Source organism: Phascolarctos cinereus, unplaced genomic scaffold, assembly GCF_003287225.1.
Source record: "Phascolarctos cinereus isolate Bilbo 61053 unplaced genomic scaffold, phaCin_HiC Scaffold_5;HRSCAF=322, whole genome shotgun sequence".
Lineage (NCBI taxonomy): Eukaryota > Metazoa > Chordata > Mammalia > Diprotodontia > Phascolarctidae > Phascolarctos > Phascolarctos cinereus.
In genome coordinates, this window is record NW_027555958.1 from 299,989,601 (window position 1) to 300,005,338 (window position 15,738).

A 15,738-nucleotide genomic window follows, 5' to 3' on the forward strand; every position below is an offset into this window, starting at 1 on the left:
AAAAAACTACATAATTTTCAGAAGAGGTCCATAAGTAGGTTTATCAGACTACTGAAGGGGTCCATGACAAAAAGAAAAGTTCAGAACCCCTGCTTTATAGAATATAAGCAGGCATTGTTTCCTTTTCACCCCAATCAGCTAGCATAGTGCCTGGCATCTAGTTAAAAAAAACCAAACAATAATAGCTAACATTTATATATTGCCTATTCTGTGCCAGGTACTGGTGGAGAGTTTACAGTTATTATCTCATTTGAATTTTGCAACCACCTTGGGAGGTGAGTGCTATTATTATCTCCATTTTACAGATGAGGAAACTGAGGCAAACAGAGCTTAAGTGTCTGAGTCCATATTTGACTTTGGGCCCAGTGTTCTCCCCACCATGACACTTAATTGCCCCTGGTTTAACAATACTTTTTGGTTGATCTTGGGAAAGAAGTCAAGTTACCAAGCATTTATTAAACACTTTCCACATATCAGGCACTGTGGCAAGTGCTGGGGCTATATTGAAAGACAAAAATTCCTTTTTCTTTCTTTTTCTTTTTTTCAAAAACTCCCTTTTCTTAAGGGGCTTATTGTCTGAAGGCGGGGACAACCTTCACACAACCAGAAACACACAAGCTATGGACAGGACCAATTGGAGCTAATCAAAGGGGGGGAAAGGCACTAGCATTAAAGCAAGGATTGAGACTTCTTGCAGGTGGGATTTTGAAGGAATCGAGGAGGTTAGGAGGGAGAACAGAGGAATAGGCAGTGAAAAGAGGGTTGGGAGAACAGTGGCAGGGAGCCAGGTTAGGGAAGGATTTAAAAGCCAGTCCGGAATTTAGATTTGATACTAGAGATAACAAGAAGGCCCTGGAGATGATTGAATAGAGGGATTTCATGGTCCTACCTGTGCTTTAGGAAAATGGACTAGATGGCTGAATAGAGGGTAGAATAGAATGGAGAGAGGCTTGAGGCAGGGAGACAGCTCCAGGCTATTGCAGTAATCCAGCTGATGGGGCAGCTAGGTGGCACAGTGGATAGGGAAGACTCATTTTCCTGGGTTCAAATCCAGCCTCAGACACTTAAGAGCTGTGTGATCTTGGGCAAGTCACTTCGCCCTTTTTGCCTCAGTTTCCTCATGTGTGAAATGAGCTGGAGAAGGAAATGACAAACCGATATAGTATCTCTGCCAAGAAAATCCCAAATGGGGTCACAAAGAGTGGGGCATGATTGAATAACAACAATAACAATGAGTGTGAGTACAAGTTGCCCTAGGGAGGTGATAGTGTCAGAGGATGTTGGGAGAGGATGATATAGATGGCTTTGGGTTAGGAGGAATGAGGGGTGAGGGTTCCCCATTTCTTCTACCTCTGAGGGTGACCACCCTCCCCTCTTTGTTTTACAGACACTACCCCAAACAGTCATTCACGATGGTGGCCGACACCCCCGAGAACCTGCGTCTTAAGCAGCAGAGTGAGCTCCAGAGCCAGGTAAGGAGGAGCCAGGGCTGGGACCCTGGTGCTGGTCGGTGGTGCAACCTCGGCCTTTGGCAAGAGTTCCTTCCACTTCCAGTTACACAACAGGCTTTGGGGCAGCTACCCTTTTGGTTCACCCCTCCCCCACTGTCGCCTTCCATTTACAAACTGGTACCATGCAGTAGGAGCTAAGGTGACTGAGACCATGCCCTTCTCCTGAAACCCTAACAATGACTCATGTTTCTACAGGGCTCTTAAAAAGATTCACAAGTGTTTTCCTCAGAATACCTTGTAAGGAGATTGGGCAAGTGTTCATTCCCATTTAACAGATGAGGCAATTGAGGCTTTGAGCAGTTAAGATAGAGGAAATAATTGTCATCCTTATTACTTGCCCACGTGTGGTAAGTATTTTCATCCCTGTGTTTTAGATGAGGAAGCTGAAGTTCTGAGAGGTTGTGACTTGTCTGAAGTCATATAAATCTGAAATACCTCCGCTGTCTGTCCTCAACCCCCCCCACCCCCACCCCACTAGCTACTGACTCAGTTCCTTTTTATTTCCTGGAAGTGATCAGAGGGCTTGGTTTTAAGGAACTAGGTCTGGATGGGGTCAGGCCCAAGGCCCCCATTAGGTGTTTGTGGTTTTAGGCTAACATTTATATAGCACTTTACATCCGTCACCTCATCTGGTAACTTATTTGAGCCTTTGTCTTAGTATGAAGGTCTGCGTTTTAAAGCCCGCTTCTGATACTCACTAGCTACAACGATTCTAAGTCATTTAGCTTTTCTGAACCTCAGTTTCATCATCTGTAAGACTGGTTTAATAAAAGTCAAGCCCTACTAACTAGGGGTATCTTGAGGAAAGTGGTCTCTAAACCTTAACAAGCTATAGAAATGTGATTTGTTGTTAATAGAATAATAACTATAGTAAGGCAAGAATGGGGGGGGGAAGCATTTAATTAAGTACTTACTACATGCCAAGCATGATGCTAAGCACTAGGGATAAAAATTGAAAAGTAAGGAAAGCTTCCTGCTCTCAGGCAGGCTTAACTGGGGTCGGATGGGGCAAAGCAACCTGTATGAAAGGTTCCAGCTGCAGGTAAGTTGGAAAAGCCCAGTGACTCTTAGGAGCAGCAAGCAGTAACACGGATAGTATTGCATCTTTTTCATCATTCCATTTTCTTGAATAAAACTCTGTCTGTTGCTGGTGCTAAGGACCTTGGTGGTGAGGACTCTTTTTTGGTTCTTCCGTTGCTGTGGCTGATGAGGAGGTGGGGGTGGAGGTGGGGAGGGAGGCACAGCATTTGCAGAGGAAGTAGACAGGTCCCATCTCTGCAAAGACTGCTCCTCTGGACGTTGGCTGCAGGAGGTGTGGGGAGGAAGATGGTGAAACTGTTCCTAGGGCTCTCGGCCCTACGCTTCCTGGAGGTGGCAGCTGGTATTGGTGGCATCTGGCAGTGGAAGGCGTGTTCCCCCCTGGTGGTGGTGCAGGGCTTTCAGTAATAATATAGCCTCTCATAACTACTCTGTGAGGTGGGTAGGAAGAGTATTATCATTGTGCCCACTTTGTAGGGATAATACCATCCCTGTGATGATAAGAAAAGCTAATTGCCTCTGTTGAGATGCCAACAGTAGTCTGACCTCTTAGTTAGCTCTTTAGCCAGGACATAACAGATGGGACTGTGAAGTGAGGAGACTGGTTTTAATTTAAACGAACACCCCCACGCTCATTCAGCTAAATGAGTGTCATGATATTAGGAGGTCATTGGGTTCTTTCAGCCGTGCTGTTGGTACAAGAGGCAGCTAGGTGGGGCAATGGATATAGAGGGCCACAGTCAGAAAGACCTGAGTTCAATGCAGATTCAGACACTTTGGTAACTCTGTGACCCTAGGCCCTTAACTTTTGTCTCAGTCTCAATTTCCTGAGTTGTAAGATGGAGACAATCACATATATTGTGAGACTTAAATGAGATAATATTTGTAAAGTGCTTAGCACATAGTAGGTGCTTAATAAATACTTATTTCCTTCTTCCCTACTTTCCTCCTTTCCTTCTCTTCCTTCTTTCCCTCCTTCCTTCTCTTTCTTCCTCCCTCCCTCCCTCTCTTAATCCCTTCCTTCCTTCCTTCCTTCCTTCCTTCCTTCCTTCCTTCCTTCCTTCCTTCCTTCCTTCCTTCCTTCCTTCCTTCCTTCCTTCCTCCCTCCCTCCCTCCCTCCCTCCCTCCCTCCTTCCCTTTCTTCCTCCATTCTTCCCTTTCTCCCTTCTTCCCGTTGGGAGTTTTGTTCTTCAGAGTGAGTTCTCAACCACCCAACCAGCACTCATTCTGTTCCATTCACTCAGTTCCCCAGGAGCTACAGCTTCTCCCTCTCCCTGAATCATTCACTTCAGGGCAGTGCCTGCTTTCGGGTCAGGGGAGGAGGCCTGTACTGAACATTTCAGGAAGCTGGTACAGGTGGTGGTCAGTAGCTAGCCATGGCACAGACTTAGGGCAAGAAGAGGAAAAAGCCAGGCATAACTCAGGTTTTCTCTTCAGAGAGGAGTCAGGCCTGGAGGCTATAGAATGTTAGAACTAGAAAGGGCATCAGGTCCACTAGTTCATCCCCCTCATTTCTCTTTTATTTTGGAGGAAACTGAGACCCAGGAAGAGGCCTTAGTAATTTATCCCATGGCACACACATCAGGTTAGTGAAAGAGCAGCAGCTCAGTCCAGAATTTCCTGTGTCTAATTCCATTATTCTTTTGTATCACAGATGACTCCTTCATTCTTATTTTCTAGCCAGGGAGAAATCAGATAGATTTCCTGGAGAAGCTGCCTCCTCCAGGGAGCCTTCTTGGCCCTCAGAAGGCAGCCCCCACATTCTCTGTTCCCATCCAGAGAATATGACTGAGAAGAGGAAGGGAGACTTATAACTAGTTGATCATTTGTGAGTTGATCTTGGGCTACCTCCAGTTACCTGTAGGCTTTTCGTCAATGAATGAATAGGATGAAAGCAATGCCAAACAATGAACGTTAGTAATAAAAAAAAAAATTCATCTGACTTTGGAATGTGTGACTCCTGCCGGAAAATTTTCCTTCCTCGTTCTGTTTGGCCCAGTCTTATAATAAAACAAATTTACTTTTACCAAGCACACAGGTGAGGAAAGCAAGGGGATCATAGGTCCAACGCTAGAAGAGACCCTAGAGGTGACATAGCCCAGCACCCCCATCTCATTTCATAGAGGCAACCCAGGGGCATTCTGAGTAATGGGCTTTCTTTTTTCTACTTTTTGGTGAGGCAGTTGGGGTTAAGTGACTTGCCCAGGATCACACAGCTAGTAAGTGTTAAGTGTCTGAGGCTGGATTTGAACTCAGGTCCTCCTGACTCCAAAGCCAGAGCTCTATCGAGTAATGGGCTTTTTAAAATGGTCTGTAGCGCAGAGAGCTCTTCCACAGGATGAGCATCTTAAGAGCAAGGCCATATATCTTCTTGTTACCTGAGAAGCTTCTGCAGGGTACTGGGACAGGGCTGTAAGAGTCTGGGAGTTAATTACATTCAGTAGACATTTGTTAATTAACTTATTAATCTACTTCATGCAAGACACTGGGGTAGCAATAGGGAAACAGACCAAAAAACCAAAACATCTTTACTGACTTAAGATGACCTAGACTGCCCTGAGGGAAGATGCTTGTCTTTTTGGGCTTCAGTCTTTCTTTCTTTTCTTATTTTAATACGGGCAGAATCTGCTTGGCCCATCTAGGGCAGAGTGAGAAGTCCCCTATAGAAGGATCTGGTTGTTTTTCTACTTGGCAATGACCGTTTCTTTTCCTCCTCCCAAACTGGAACTCCCTGTGTATTTCTAAACTCTGGAGGAGGGAAGAGGGGAAATTCATTTTTACACACAGCAGCAGTTCACATCTGTCTCTTCAGGGACCCCTGCCTCCGCTGCAGGGGAGAAGCTGCAATTACTCGGTAGTGGGTGAGCATGCCAGGCACGTTGGCACAGGAGGGGTGGCGCCAGGCTGCTGCTGGGTGGCATATCAGTAGGGAGGGTCAGGCAAAACAAGGAGTCTTTGGCAGGCTTCCTGGGGTAAGGGTAGGGGCCCAGAAATGCCCGTTTTGGTAAAGATTCCTTCTAGGCCCCCCAGTTTGGGGTAAAATTGGGAGGCCAGCTGGCCTCTGTGACAGGGATGAGATTTCACCAATGTCAGGTTGGAGAGGCTGGGTCTTCCAGAGCTGCCCTGGGACATCTGCCCTCCCCAGCCAAATCCCCCAAACAGCTGAGGGGGATATGTGAGTTTTGGCTGAAGTCCCAGCTTTAGTCCCGTCCTTCCCGTCCCCGTCCCCGTCCCCATCCTCCCTCCCCCCACCCCAACCCCTAACACATTCCCACCCTCTAGACAAATAGGAAACTTTTATGGGGCTGATTTATAACTATAGATTCTCTTGTCAGTGTTAGGGTCTTAGACTGGGGAGATGGGCACTCTGGGAAAGGCCTCTAGACTGTGATATGAACAGAGACCCTCTCAGAAAGACTTGGTCAGAAACACAGTGAAAACACACACACCACACACACACGCATACCCATACATACATACATGATGCACACACATTTATACACACCCTTCCAAGGGGAGAGAAATTCTACACCTCCTCATGATAGAGATCTTAATTCCCTTTTCTTTTGTCTAACTCACAAAGGAGGCAGCTGTAGCTCTTTTCTCCCCCCAGCATCAAATACCTGAGAGAGGAGAGAGAGAGAGAGGGAGAGAGAGAGAGAGAGGGAGAGAGAGAGAGAGAGAGAGAGAGAGAGAGAGAGAGAGAGAGAGAGAGAGAGAGAGAGAGAGAGAGGGAGAGAGAGAAAGAGAGAGAGAGAGAGAGAGAGAGAGAGAGAGTGTGTGTGTGTGTGTGTGTGTGTGTGTGTATGTGTGTATGTGTGTGTATGTTAGGGGTCTTTTGGGTGTTCATGTGTGCTGGGGGCACAGAAAACCGGTAAATCCCAGGACCATGGAGTGGGGCAGGAGTGGGGAAGGGGTTACATCTACCTTTAAGGGACAGACAGGAAGCCAGAGTCATATTTGTATCTTTCAGGCTCCCTAAGCATGCACAGCTGCTTGCCTATTCCTAGCTTGTGCACCCGGGGCCTTGTTTTTACTTGGTGATTTAGGGATGAGGAAAGAGAGTTGTACTGAACACAGAGGGAACCAGGCACAGGAGATGGCCAATAGCTAGAGAGTGTGTGGAGTTTCTGAGGGGTGTGGATAAAACCAGATCTTGTAGAGAGCCTAAGCCATTCATATTTTTTCTTCAGAGAGGAGTGGTGAGTGGTCTGATAGTTATGGAATGTCAGAGCTGGAAGAGACCTCAGAAATATTTTAGTTTTTATTTATTTTTACATCTGAGTAAACTGAGGCCCAGGAAGGTTACATAACTTAAGGGCACACAGATAATAAACATAAGAGGGAAGATTTGAACTCAGCCCCTCTGACTCCAGTGTTGTTTCATTCTGGAGGCCAGTGTTCTCAAGCTCTTTGTAAAATCTTTGCTCTTAAGCGCAGCTCTGGCAACAGCTATATTTAGTGGCCAGTTAAGAAGAGAGAAATGGGGCTGGCTGTCTCCAGCTCAGGCTGCCTGACTCTGGCTGGGGAGGATGAGGTTGGGGAGGTAGTCTCTGGGTGCTTCCTAAAGTGCCTGGGGACTGGTCTGCTGAGACGAGACCATAATAAAGGAAGTCCTCAGCCTTCTCCTACCATGTCCTCTGCTGCTAAGAAGGCCTGGGGAAGCAGCTCAGGCAAGTGGTTCCTTTTTCTGGAACTATCTCTGTGTCTCGACTTTGTGTCTCCATCACACTGGAAATCCAACCTGTTCTGTTTTGAAAATCGACCAATCTATTTTGGTTGGTTTGTTTTTCCAGTGTCTAAACTGGTTCCCCCAAAGTGGCACCTTGGGTGTCTGGGACACCTAGGGCCACCCCCACTGGGTCTGGGAACCACAGGGTTGGTTTACTCCTCTGCCTGAGTGTCCATCCAGAAATGACCACCTTAGTGGCTCCACCCTGAGGCTTGGCAGAGGAGGGATTACCCTGCCCCCTTCTCCTGCCCAGACAGGAATGGACTGGAGGATGGTATCTGAGTTCCCTTTCTCTTAGCCCCGTCTCGTCCCTACTCCATTTCCTTCCTTTCCTTCCCTTTCCTTCCCTTTCCTTCCTTCCCTTTCCCTTCCCTTCCCTTCCCTTCCCTTCCCTTCCCTTCCCTTCCCTTCCCTTCCCTTCCCTTCCCTTCCCTTCCCTTCCTTCCCTTCCCTTCCCTTCCCTTCCCTTCCCTTCCCTTCCCTTCCCTTCCTTTCCCTTCCTTCCTTTTTTCCTTCCTTCTTTAAATAAAATTTGACATCTTTTGTCTTATTACATCATCCAAATATCCCCTACTATCCCTCACCTTCCTGCTGCCAGAGAGCCGTTCTACATAACATAATATTTTTAAAGAAAAAGAGAAAAAAAATCAGCAAAACTTATATTGTTCCATATCCATGGACCTCCCATCTTGCAAAGGAGTGAGGCAAAAGCGTCTTCTCATGTCTCTTCTTTGAAGCCATGCATGTTCTTTATAATTTTACAACATTCATTTTTGATTGTTTCATGGATCTTTCCGTTTTAATTGTTGATGTAATTGTGTGCATTATTTTCCTGGCTATGTTTTATACTGTCGTACCTCCTTCCATTTTGATCCATTTCCCTATTCCCTGAAATAGGGAAGGGCTGGAGGATTTTCCTTTTTAGACATGCAGGTAACCACACCCTAGTCCCTAGCTCTTTGTGGTTGACTCAAATGTCCACTTCTGTGTTGTCCTTGGAGACCAGGTCTGTGTGTTTGGGTGTGGGTGTGGATGTAGTTTATAGGCCATCTTCCTGGTCCCTAGTCTGAGGCAGGTGTGGCCTCTGCTTTCACTCTCTGTTGAGGAGGAGAAGAAATGCTCACTCTAGACAAATTCCACATGGCTCACATGGCGGGGTCCACACGGGCCTGGGTTCAAATCCTACCCAAGAAGACAAAGCACAGATTTGTCTGCAGCCAGTTCTCTGGTACCAAAGATCATTCTTCTCAGGGTCTCTCACAGTGGCTGGCGCGTAGTAGGTGTTTAACAAATGTTTATTCAATTGAATTCTACCTTCTTAAAAGCAGAAGCTGGGATGGGATTGGGGATGGGACGTTGAGAACCATGGGGATGTTCTCCCACCTCTAACTCCCCTGTCTCTTGTGGTGTCTCTTGACACCTCTCACCAAGCCCAGAGACCCATGGTCATGCCAGTTGGAAAAGCCTGAGAGCATCATGAAGATGGAGACAGAGGGGCTTGGTCTTTATATAGCTAGGTGGCACAGGAGATAGAGTGCAGGACTTGGAGTCAGAAAGACCTGGATTGAGATCCTACCTCAGACTTGAGCTATGGGGATTTGGGTCTTTGTTGTTTCATTGGTTTTTCCTCTATTTCCTCATCTGTAAAAAAGGGATAATAATATCATCTATCTAATAAGGTAACATATGTAAAGTTCTTTATCTAAATGTCAGTTATTAGCTATTACTCCTTGTCCCTTCCCCAGGTACTGGAATGATGAGTGTCAAGTGAATCGGCAATTGTGACATGGGGTGCTATGCCCACAGCCCTGTTTTCTGCCCTTTTTCTGACCTTCCCTGGCCTACCATTCCAAGCGTAAAAGTGAATCACCCCTTTGCACAGCTGTGTTGGGATTGGGGGTGGGGAAGAAGGCTGAGAACTAGCTGATGTCACCATAGTGGACTTTACCCTGTGTAAAGGGCCCCAAGCCTTATAAGGACAGGAGGAAGATCAAGCCAGATGGGCCAGAGTTGGGAGGAGGGTGAGGTTTGATGGGGTACTCTCATCAATGAGTTGTCCCTAAACCCCAGGTTAATTATGGCAGCAGTCCTGCCCCCCAGAAGGCTAAGCTGACTGGCTTGGTAGGAGATGGTAGGATTATGAGAAGAGGAGATGGGAAAACACAAGCTATACTTGGAGAATGGCCATCCTAGGATGGAGAGCTAGAAAGGATTTCGGAGGTCACCTAATTCAATAGGTAAAGAAACTAGGGGCCAGAGAGGAGGAGTCCTAGGGTCATATGGAGATCTGCACAACTGGAGGGGACTTGTTCATATTTACTATTTTTAAAAAATTTTTAGGCAATTGGGGTTAAGTGACTTGCCCAGGGTCACACAGCTAGTAAGTGTCAAGTGTTTGGTCTGGGTCCAAATTTGAACTCAGGTCCTCCTGACTCCAGGGCCAGTGGTCTATCCACTGAACCACCTAGCTGCTAGCTGCCTGTGTCTTTAATGTTTTAAAGATGAGAAAATGGAGGGTCAGATGGATTTCAATCCAAGTCCCTTTGACTCCAAATCCAGCACACCATCCATCCCCACAGTTTGTATTTTACTCATTAGGCAGTGGGTAGCCAGTGAAGGTTTTTTGAGTAGGTAGGAAATGGGATCAGAGCTTTGCTTGGAGGGAGATTGAGTGGCTTCTGGAATCATTCATTGATCAGATGTCTAGAGCTAGCAAGGACTGCAAGAGCCATTTCATCTCCAATCCCCTTTTTTTCAGATGAGTTAACAGAGGCCCAGTGAAGTTAAGTAATTTGCCCAAGGTCATACAGGTGAGCACCAGTGGTAGGATTTGAACCTGGAACCTTTGACTCAAGTCAGTGTTCATACTGCCTTCCCTTGGACTTTAGGTAGCAAGTAGATATCCTAGTTGAGAGGTGGCTCTCTTTGAGGCTTAGGCAAGTCAACTGGAATCTCTACTCCTCTGTTTTTAACTCTGTAAAATGAGGTGGTAGGACAGAGATGATGATCTTTCAGGTTACTAAGGTCCTAAGTCTGTAACCTTTTGAATTTAGCAGCACAACTGAGCATGCCACAGATCACTATTGGTGAGCTTAATCGGAAGCAGTCTCTGGTCTAGTGTCTTGCAGCTCTTGCTGTTCTATGGCCCTCCTTTCTGTTCTTTCATATGCAACTCAGAGCTGACTTTCCTCTCTTAGCCTTCCTTCCCCCTTTAAATAAAGTGCACCTTTTTTCTGCAGCCAGGCCACACTCCCATAGTTGTGAACCACATTTGTTATCTTCTGCTGATATGGGGTGAAGTAGAAATAGTCTGTGGTCCGGGCTTGTGATTTCACCAGTATTAGGCCCACCAACATTGGTGTTTGATGCGGAAATTCCGTCTAACAATGTATAACAGCATTCGTTCTCCAGCTTGGAGGTACCTAGTCACTTTCACGAAGCCAGTAGGTATCAGAGGAAAGAATTGAATTTGGGTTTGTCTGACTCCCAAGGCTGACTCTCTCCATTACATCATGACACTTTGCCTCTTATTCTTAAGCTGATTGAAAAAAATGAAAGAAGGGGCTAGCCCAGGGTGCTGTGACATGGCACAGGGGTTCTGACCCAGAGACTGGAAAAGTTCCGGTGTGGCTGGGTGGCATTATTCAATGTAGGTAAGGATGTCTTTGGAATTCTTAGTAAAGAGAGGCACAGGAGGCTAGGTTTGGAGTTAGGTTTAAATTCTGGTGACCAAGGACAAATCACCTCACCCTCTGTGGGTCTCTGTTTCCTCATCTGTAAAATCCGATTCAGCAAACAATTATTAGTGCCTGTGACTACTGTGTAAGGCCCTGAATAGACCAAGCCAAAAATCTGGTACTTGTTCTACCTAATTCGTGCGATGTCCTGAGGAAAGTGTTTTTGTGTGTTTGTGGTGTTGTAATGGCATTTTCACAGGCCCCTGACCCAAGTTTTGGAAGCCTTTAGTGTTTGGTGTTTGGGGGCCAAGTGACAGGTGGTGGGTGGTGGGGGAATGGGGGGGACCGGAATCATCTGGCTTAACCCCTGCTGAAGTACATTCCACCCTAACCTCTGTCCTCCCTCTCCTTGCCTGTGAACCACCCAGATCTCATCCTGGAAACTCTCAGGAGGCTCAGTCATGTGGTCCATGTCCTGGGCTGACCTGCCTTTCAGGAACTGGGCCACCCCCCATGGAGGAAATACAGGCTGGAGGTGGGGGGAGAGAGAACCTAGCAGGAAGGGAACAGCTGCTCAGAGAGAGAGTGAAGTCCCAGGGACCTGGGGCTTACTGGATTCCCAATCCATATGGGAGAAAGGAGGAGCCTTGAGAGGCTCTAACTTTATTTTTCTCTTTCTCTAATTATTATGATGATAATGATAATAAAATAGCTAGCATTTATATAGTGTTTTAAAGTTTGCAAAATACTTTACAGATATCTTATTTGATCCTCACACTGTCCCTAGGAGGTAGATGCTATTATCATCCTATTATACAAATGGGGAAAATGAGGCAGACAGAGGTTAAGTAAGTGACTGAGGCAGGATTCAAATTCAGATCTTTCTGATTCCAAGTATAACACTTTATCATGGAGCTGCCTCTTCCTTAAACTCATTCTAGCCCACTCCTGTATATTCCCAGCGAATTCTCAACATCTTCATCCCTCAATTGCCATCTGCATCTGAAAGTTTTATCCCATTTTTTCTCTAACCTCAGTCTTTCTTACTGTAGTACTGCCCAGATTTCTGCTACAGAATCTTCAGGTCAGGACTGGTAATGTTATTTTCTCTAGGATTACCATCCAAACACTGGGGGATCATTCTAATGCAGGGGTTTCCCCATTTTTTTGGTGCTGTGGACCTCTTTGGCAGTCTGGTCAAACCTTGGATTTGACCCAGAGTGAGGTTTCCAAATGCATAAAATAAAAAGCATGAAATTGCTAGATTTCAGTTAGAGGTTATTGAAAATAAAGATGTAATTTTTTCCCCCTATCCAAGTTTACAGAGATCCTGAAATCTATCCACAGGCCCCAGGTTAAGATCCCCTCTTAAAGTGTGGTCTGTTCTGGTCATCCTCTGCCCACTTCCCTTTCTCTCCTTCCTGTCTTTTCCCATCCCGTTGACCTTTTCTGGAAGTAAGCTCCAAGGTGTTGGCAGTGCCAGCCAGAAGCTGGTGGTTCTCCTCAGTTCTAGCTGCTTTTTGTCTGTTAGTACAGCTTGATGGCAGTGATGGTCACTTACCCAGGGGGACACTTTCCAGGGCCTGGAAGAAACCTCCAGAGATTCAGGTCACTTTCCTGCCTTGAGGTCAGCCCCAAGTGTTTGGGATAGTAGAATGTGCTTCTTATGCCCTTTGACCTTTGACCCACATCCCAATTTGAAGTTCTGCCTCACTCCCCCAAAGGCCCCTGTTTGGGGTCCCTTCCATTTCCTCCCCCCAGCAAGTCCCCCATGTCCTGCCACTCAGTTTCTTTGCTCTTTCCTCCAGGTGCGTTACAAGGAAGAATTTGAAAAGAACAAGGGGAAAGGCTTCAGCGTGGTGGCCGACACACCAGAGCTTCAAAGGATTAAGAAGACGCAGGACCAAATCAGTAATGTAGGTTTCCCCCAGCCCAGTGCTCCCCACCCCAGCCTCTCTCTTCTTTCCTCTTCCCCTGCCCCAGGCCAAGCAATATGAATGAAACTCATTCTCTTCTGGCTGCCTCCCCCTCTCCAGTGGGGCCAGCCTGGCATTCCCAAGCATTCGAGAGAAGCTAAGGGCTTGGTGTTTCCCTGGGGCCCTCCTGCCTCCTTGTTGTCAAGGCCCCCCCATCCTTACCCCCAAAGCAGTGGAGGGAGGGAAGGAGGGAGAGGGTGTGTGTGTGTGTGTGTGTGTGTGTGTGTGTGTGTGTGTGTGTTGCTGCTGCTGCTACTGTTGCTCTGTGGGCCCCTCACACTCTGAGCCCCTCCTTTCTTTCTCTAGAACCAGGAATTTTTGATGTTTGGTATTTTTTTTTTCAAGTTTGGATTATGGGATGGGGATAAGGATGGTCATCTTGATAAGAAGGTTCAACTTGCATTTGGGGGTGGGGGTGAAGGAGGCGAGACTCCCTGCTGTCTGTCTGTCTGTTTGTCTCTAGCTTGCTGAGGAAGCAGGAACTGTGGAGGCCATCATTTCCTCTCTTGTGGTGGCTTCTTATTTCCTTCCTATGCAAAGACCCTGGCCAACACATCCTTATTTCAACAACTCCCAGCTCCCCAACCCCTAGTCCTGCCACCCCCACATAGAGACATTCCCCTCCCCAAGCCCATCTTTGCTGGAAGGGGTGAAAAGGGAGCAGCTGCAGAGAGGGAGGGCATGTAGTCATCGCTTTCCGAGTGCTGGTCTGACCTGGGTACTTCTGAGCACACAGTGGAGGGGCTGGGTACCTTCTGTGGCTTGGACTGTGGTTTCATGCTGTCCACTTCTTGTTAGCGAAGGAAATGGGCTTGGGGTTTCCTACCTGGCACTGCAGAGAGAGAGAGAGAGAAAAAGAGTGTGTGTTCAGGCCTGTGTGAAAGAATATTTGGGGACCTCAGTTGGGGGACAGATCATGTGTTTAGGTGTTCTGTCAGCATCAATTTCTATAATAGCTAATGATAACAGAGAGCATTTATATAGCACTTAGTATGTGCCAGGCACTGTGCTAAACACTTGACATCTCATTTGATACTCAAAACAACTGCCCTGGGAGGTTGGTGCTCTTATTTTCCCTGTTTTACATATGAGGAAACTGAGGCAGAGGTTAAGTGACTTGCTTAGCATCACACAGCTAGTAAGTGTTTGAGGCTAGATTTGAACTCAGGTCTTCTGGCTTCCAGGCCCTGTACTCTATCCACTTTGCCAGTTAGCTGACTCACTTCTCTATTTCATTTATTCTACATGCCTACATTTCCAAGGCGCTCAGGCATTTTCCCAGGCCTCTCCCCACCCCTAACCCCAAGGGCCTGTGCTCAGGGATGAGAGAGCAGTGGTATGGCATTGTAGAGAGTGACCAACTGGTTCTGAGGAGTAATTCATTCTACATTTATTGTCTCTGTTTGGTCTCAAAACCACTCAAGGGAGCAAACCCCTTCTTCCCATGGGACGGATGGGGGAGACTGAAGCACAGACAGGTTCATTGCCTTTTTTTTTTTAAAGGCAATTGGGGTTAAGTGACTTGCCCAGGGTCACACAGCTAGTAAGTGTCAAGTGTTTGGTGTGGGGCTGGATTTGAACTCAGGTCCTCCTGACTTCAGGGCCAGTGCTCTGTCCACTAGGTTTATTGCCTTTCTCAAAGTCACACACACACACACACACACACACACACAGTGCTGGAGCCTGGACTGGAACCCAGGTCTGGCACTCAACCCGATAAACCAGCCTGCCTGCAGTGCTGGGTACCGGAGCCTAGGAGCTGGATAGTACTGTTCCCTACTCTCTGGGGTCTTGCATCCTTAGATCCACCTTGATATAGGAATAGATGGAAAGGACAGAAACATAATGGACCAATGCCAGTCAGTCTTTCAACCCAACAAAGCAATGATGGGTCATCATTAGGTAGGAGGGTGGTTAGGATATGGAGATGCTTAAATCTTTTCCCTCTACTATGTTTGAGGGCTCCTCAACCGGGCATCCTAATATTCTTCACCATACCTGCACACTCTACACATTCCACTGTTGTTCTGTGATCTTAGACATAGCCTTAGGGGTAGGGGCTGGACTTATAATTTTCACTGGTCTAGGGAACGCCCATGTGAGGAAAACTCCCTCTACCAATGCGGATGGGAATGTTCTCTGCGACTTAAGTTTTAGAGAGGTTCCTAGCATGCAGGTGACTTGCCTAGTCGGGTCACACAGCCACTTTCTATAAGAGACAAGATTTAAACTCAGGTTTTACTGACTTCGAAGTTGACTCTTTCCAGTATGCCATGATATATTTCTGCTTTACACACAATAAATTAGCCTTTTTTGCCTGCTTTTGGACCCTAAATGTTATGAACCATAAAGGTTATGTTGGTCTTCGAGTTATATATCTTTTCTAGAACCTCTAGCATGGGGAGAGGGGAGAAGGGGAAGGTGGAAATCTAGGAATCTAGGGTTGCCCAGAAAATCTAGTATGGCCAAAAGAGGGGAGCCAGAGTCCCCAGCTTTTCCATAGATTTCCTTTTTAAAAAAGTTATCTTTTGTTTTTATAATCACTCCTGTTTCCCAATATATCCCCTCTTCCCTTTCAGGTAATGTTCTTTTATCATGAAAACTTTATTGTTTGGCCTGTGTTTATGTTCTCCTGACTTTGGGCACTGTTACTGTATTGAGCTATTAGGGTGGCCCTAAATTCCTGAAGCTTCCTAGAGACCCGGTGGAGAGAAAGACCAGAAGAGTATTAAATTAATTGGTTTAGTGACTGTGTTTGAATCCTTCTTCTGCTGTTTGCTACTTGGGTGATCTTGGGCAAATCA

The 15,738-nt window shown here is 46.6% G+C and overlaps 1 protein-coding gene across 1 annotated transcript in view; it reads left to right on the forward strand.

The window, feature by feature from the left end:
* LASP1 (LIM and SH3 protein 1) overlaps nucleotides 1-15,738 on the forward strand; it is a 63,038-nt gene that overhangs the window by 22,316 nt on the left and 24,984 nt on the right. The window contains exons 3-4 of the mRNA XM_020997407.2: nucleotides 1,388-1,472; nucleotides 12,767-12,874. Coding sequence (XP_020853066.1) covers nucleotides 1,388-1,472; nucleotides 12,767-12,874 — 193 coding nt within the window. The remainder of the gene's footprint in view (nucleotides 1-1,387; nucleotides 1,473-12,766; nucleotides 12,875-15,738) is intronic.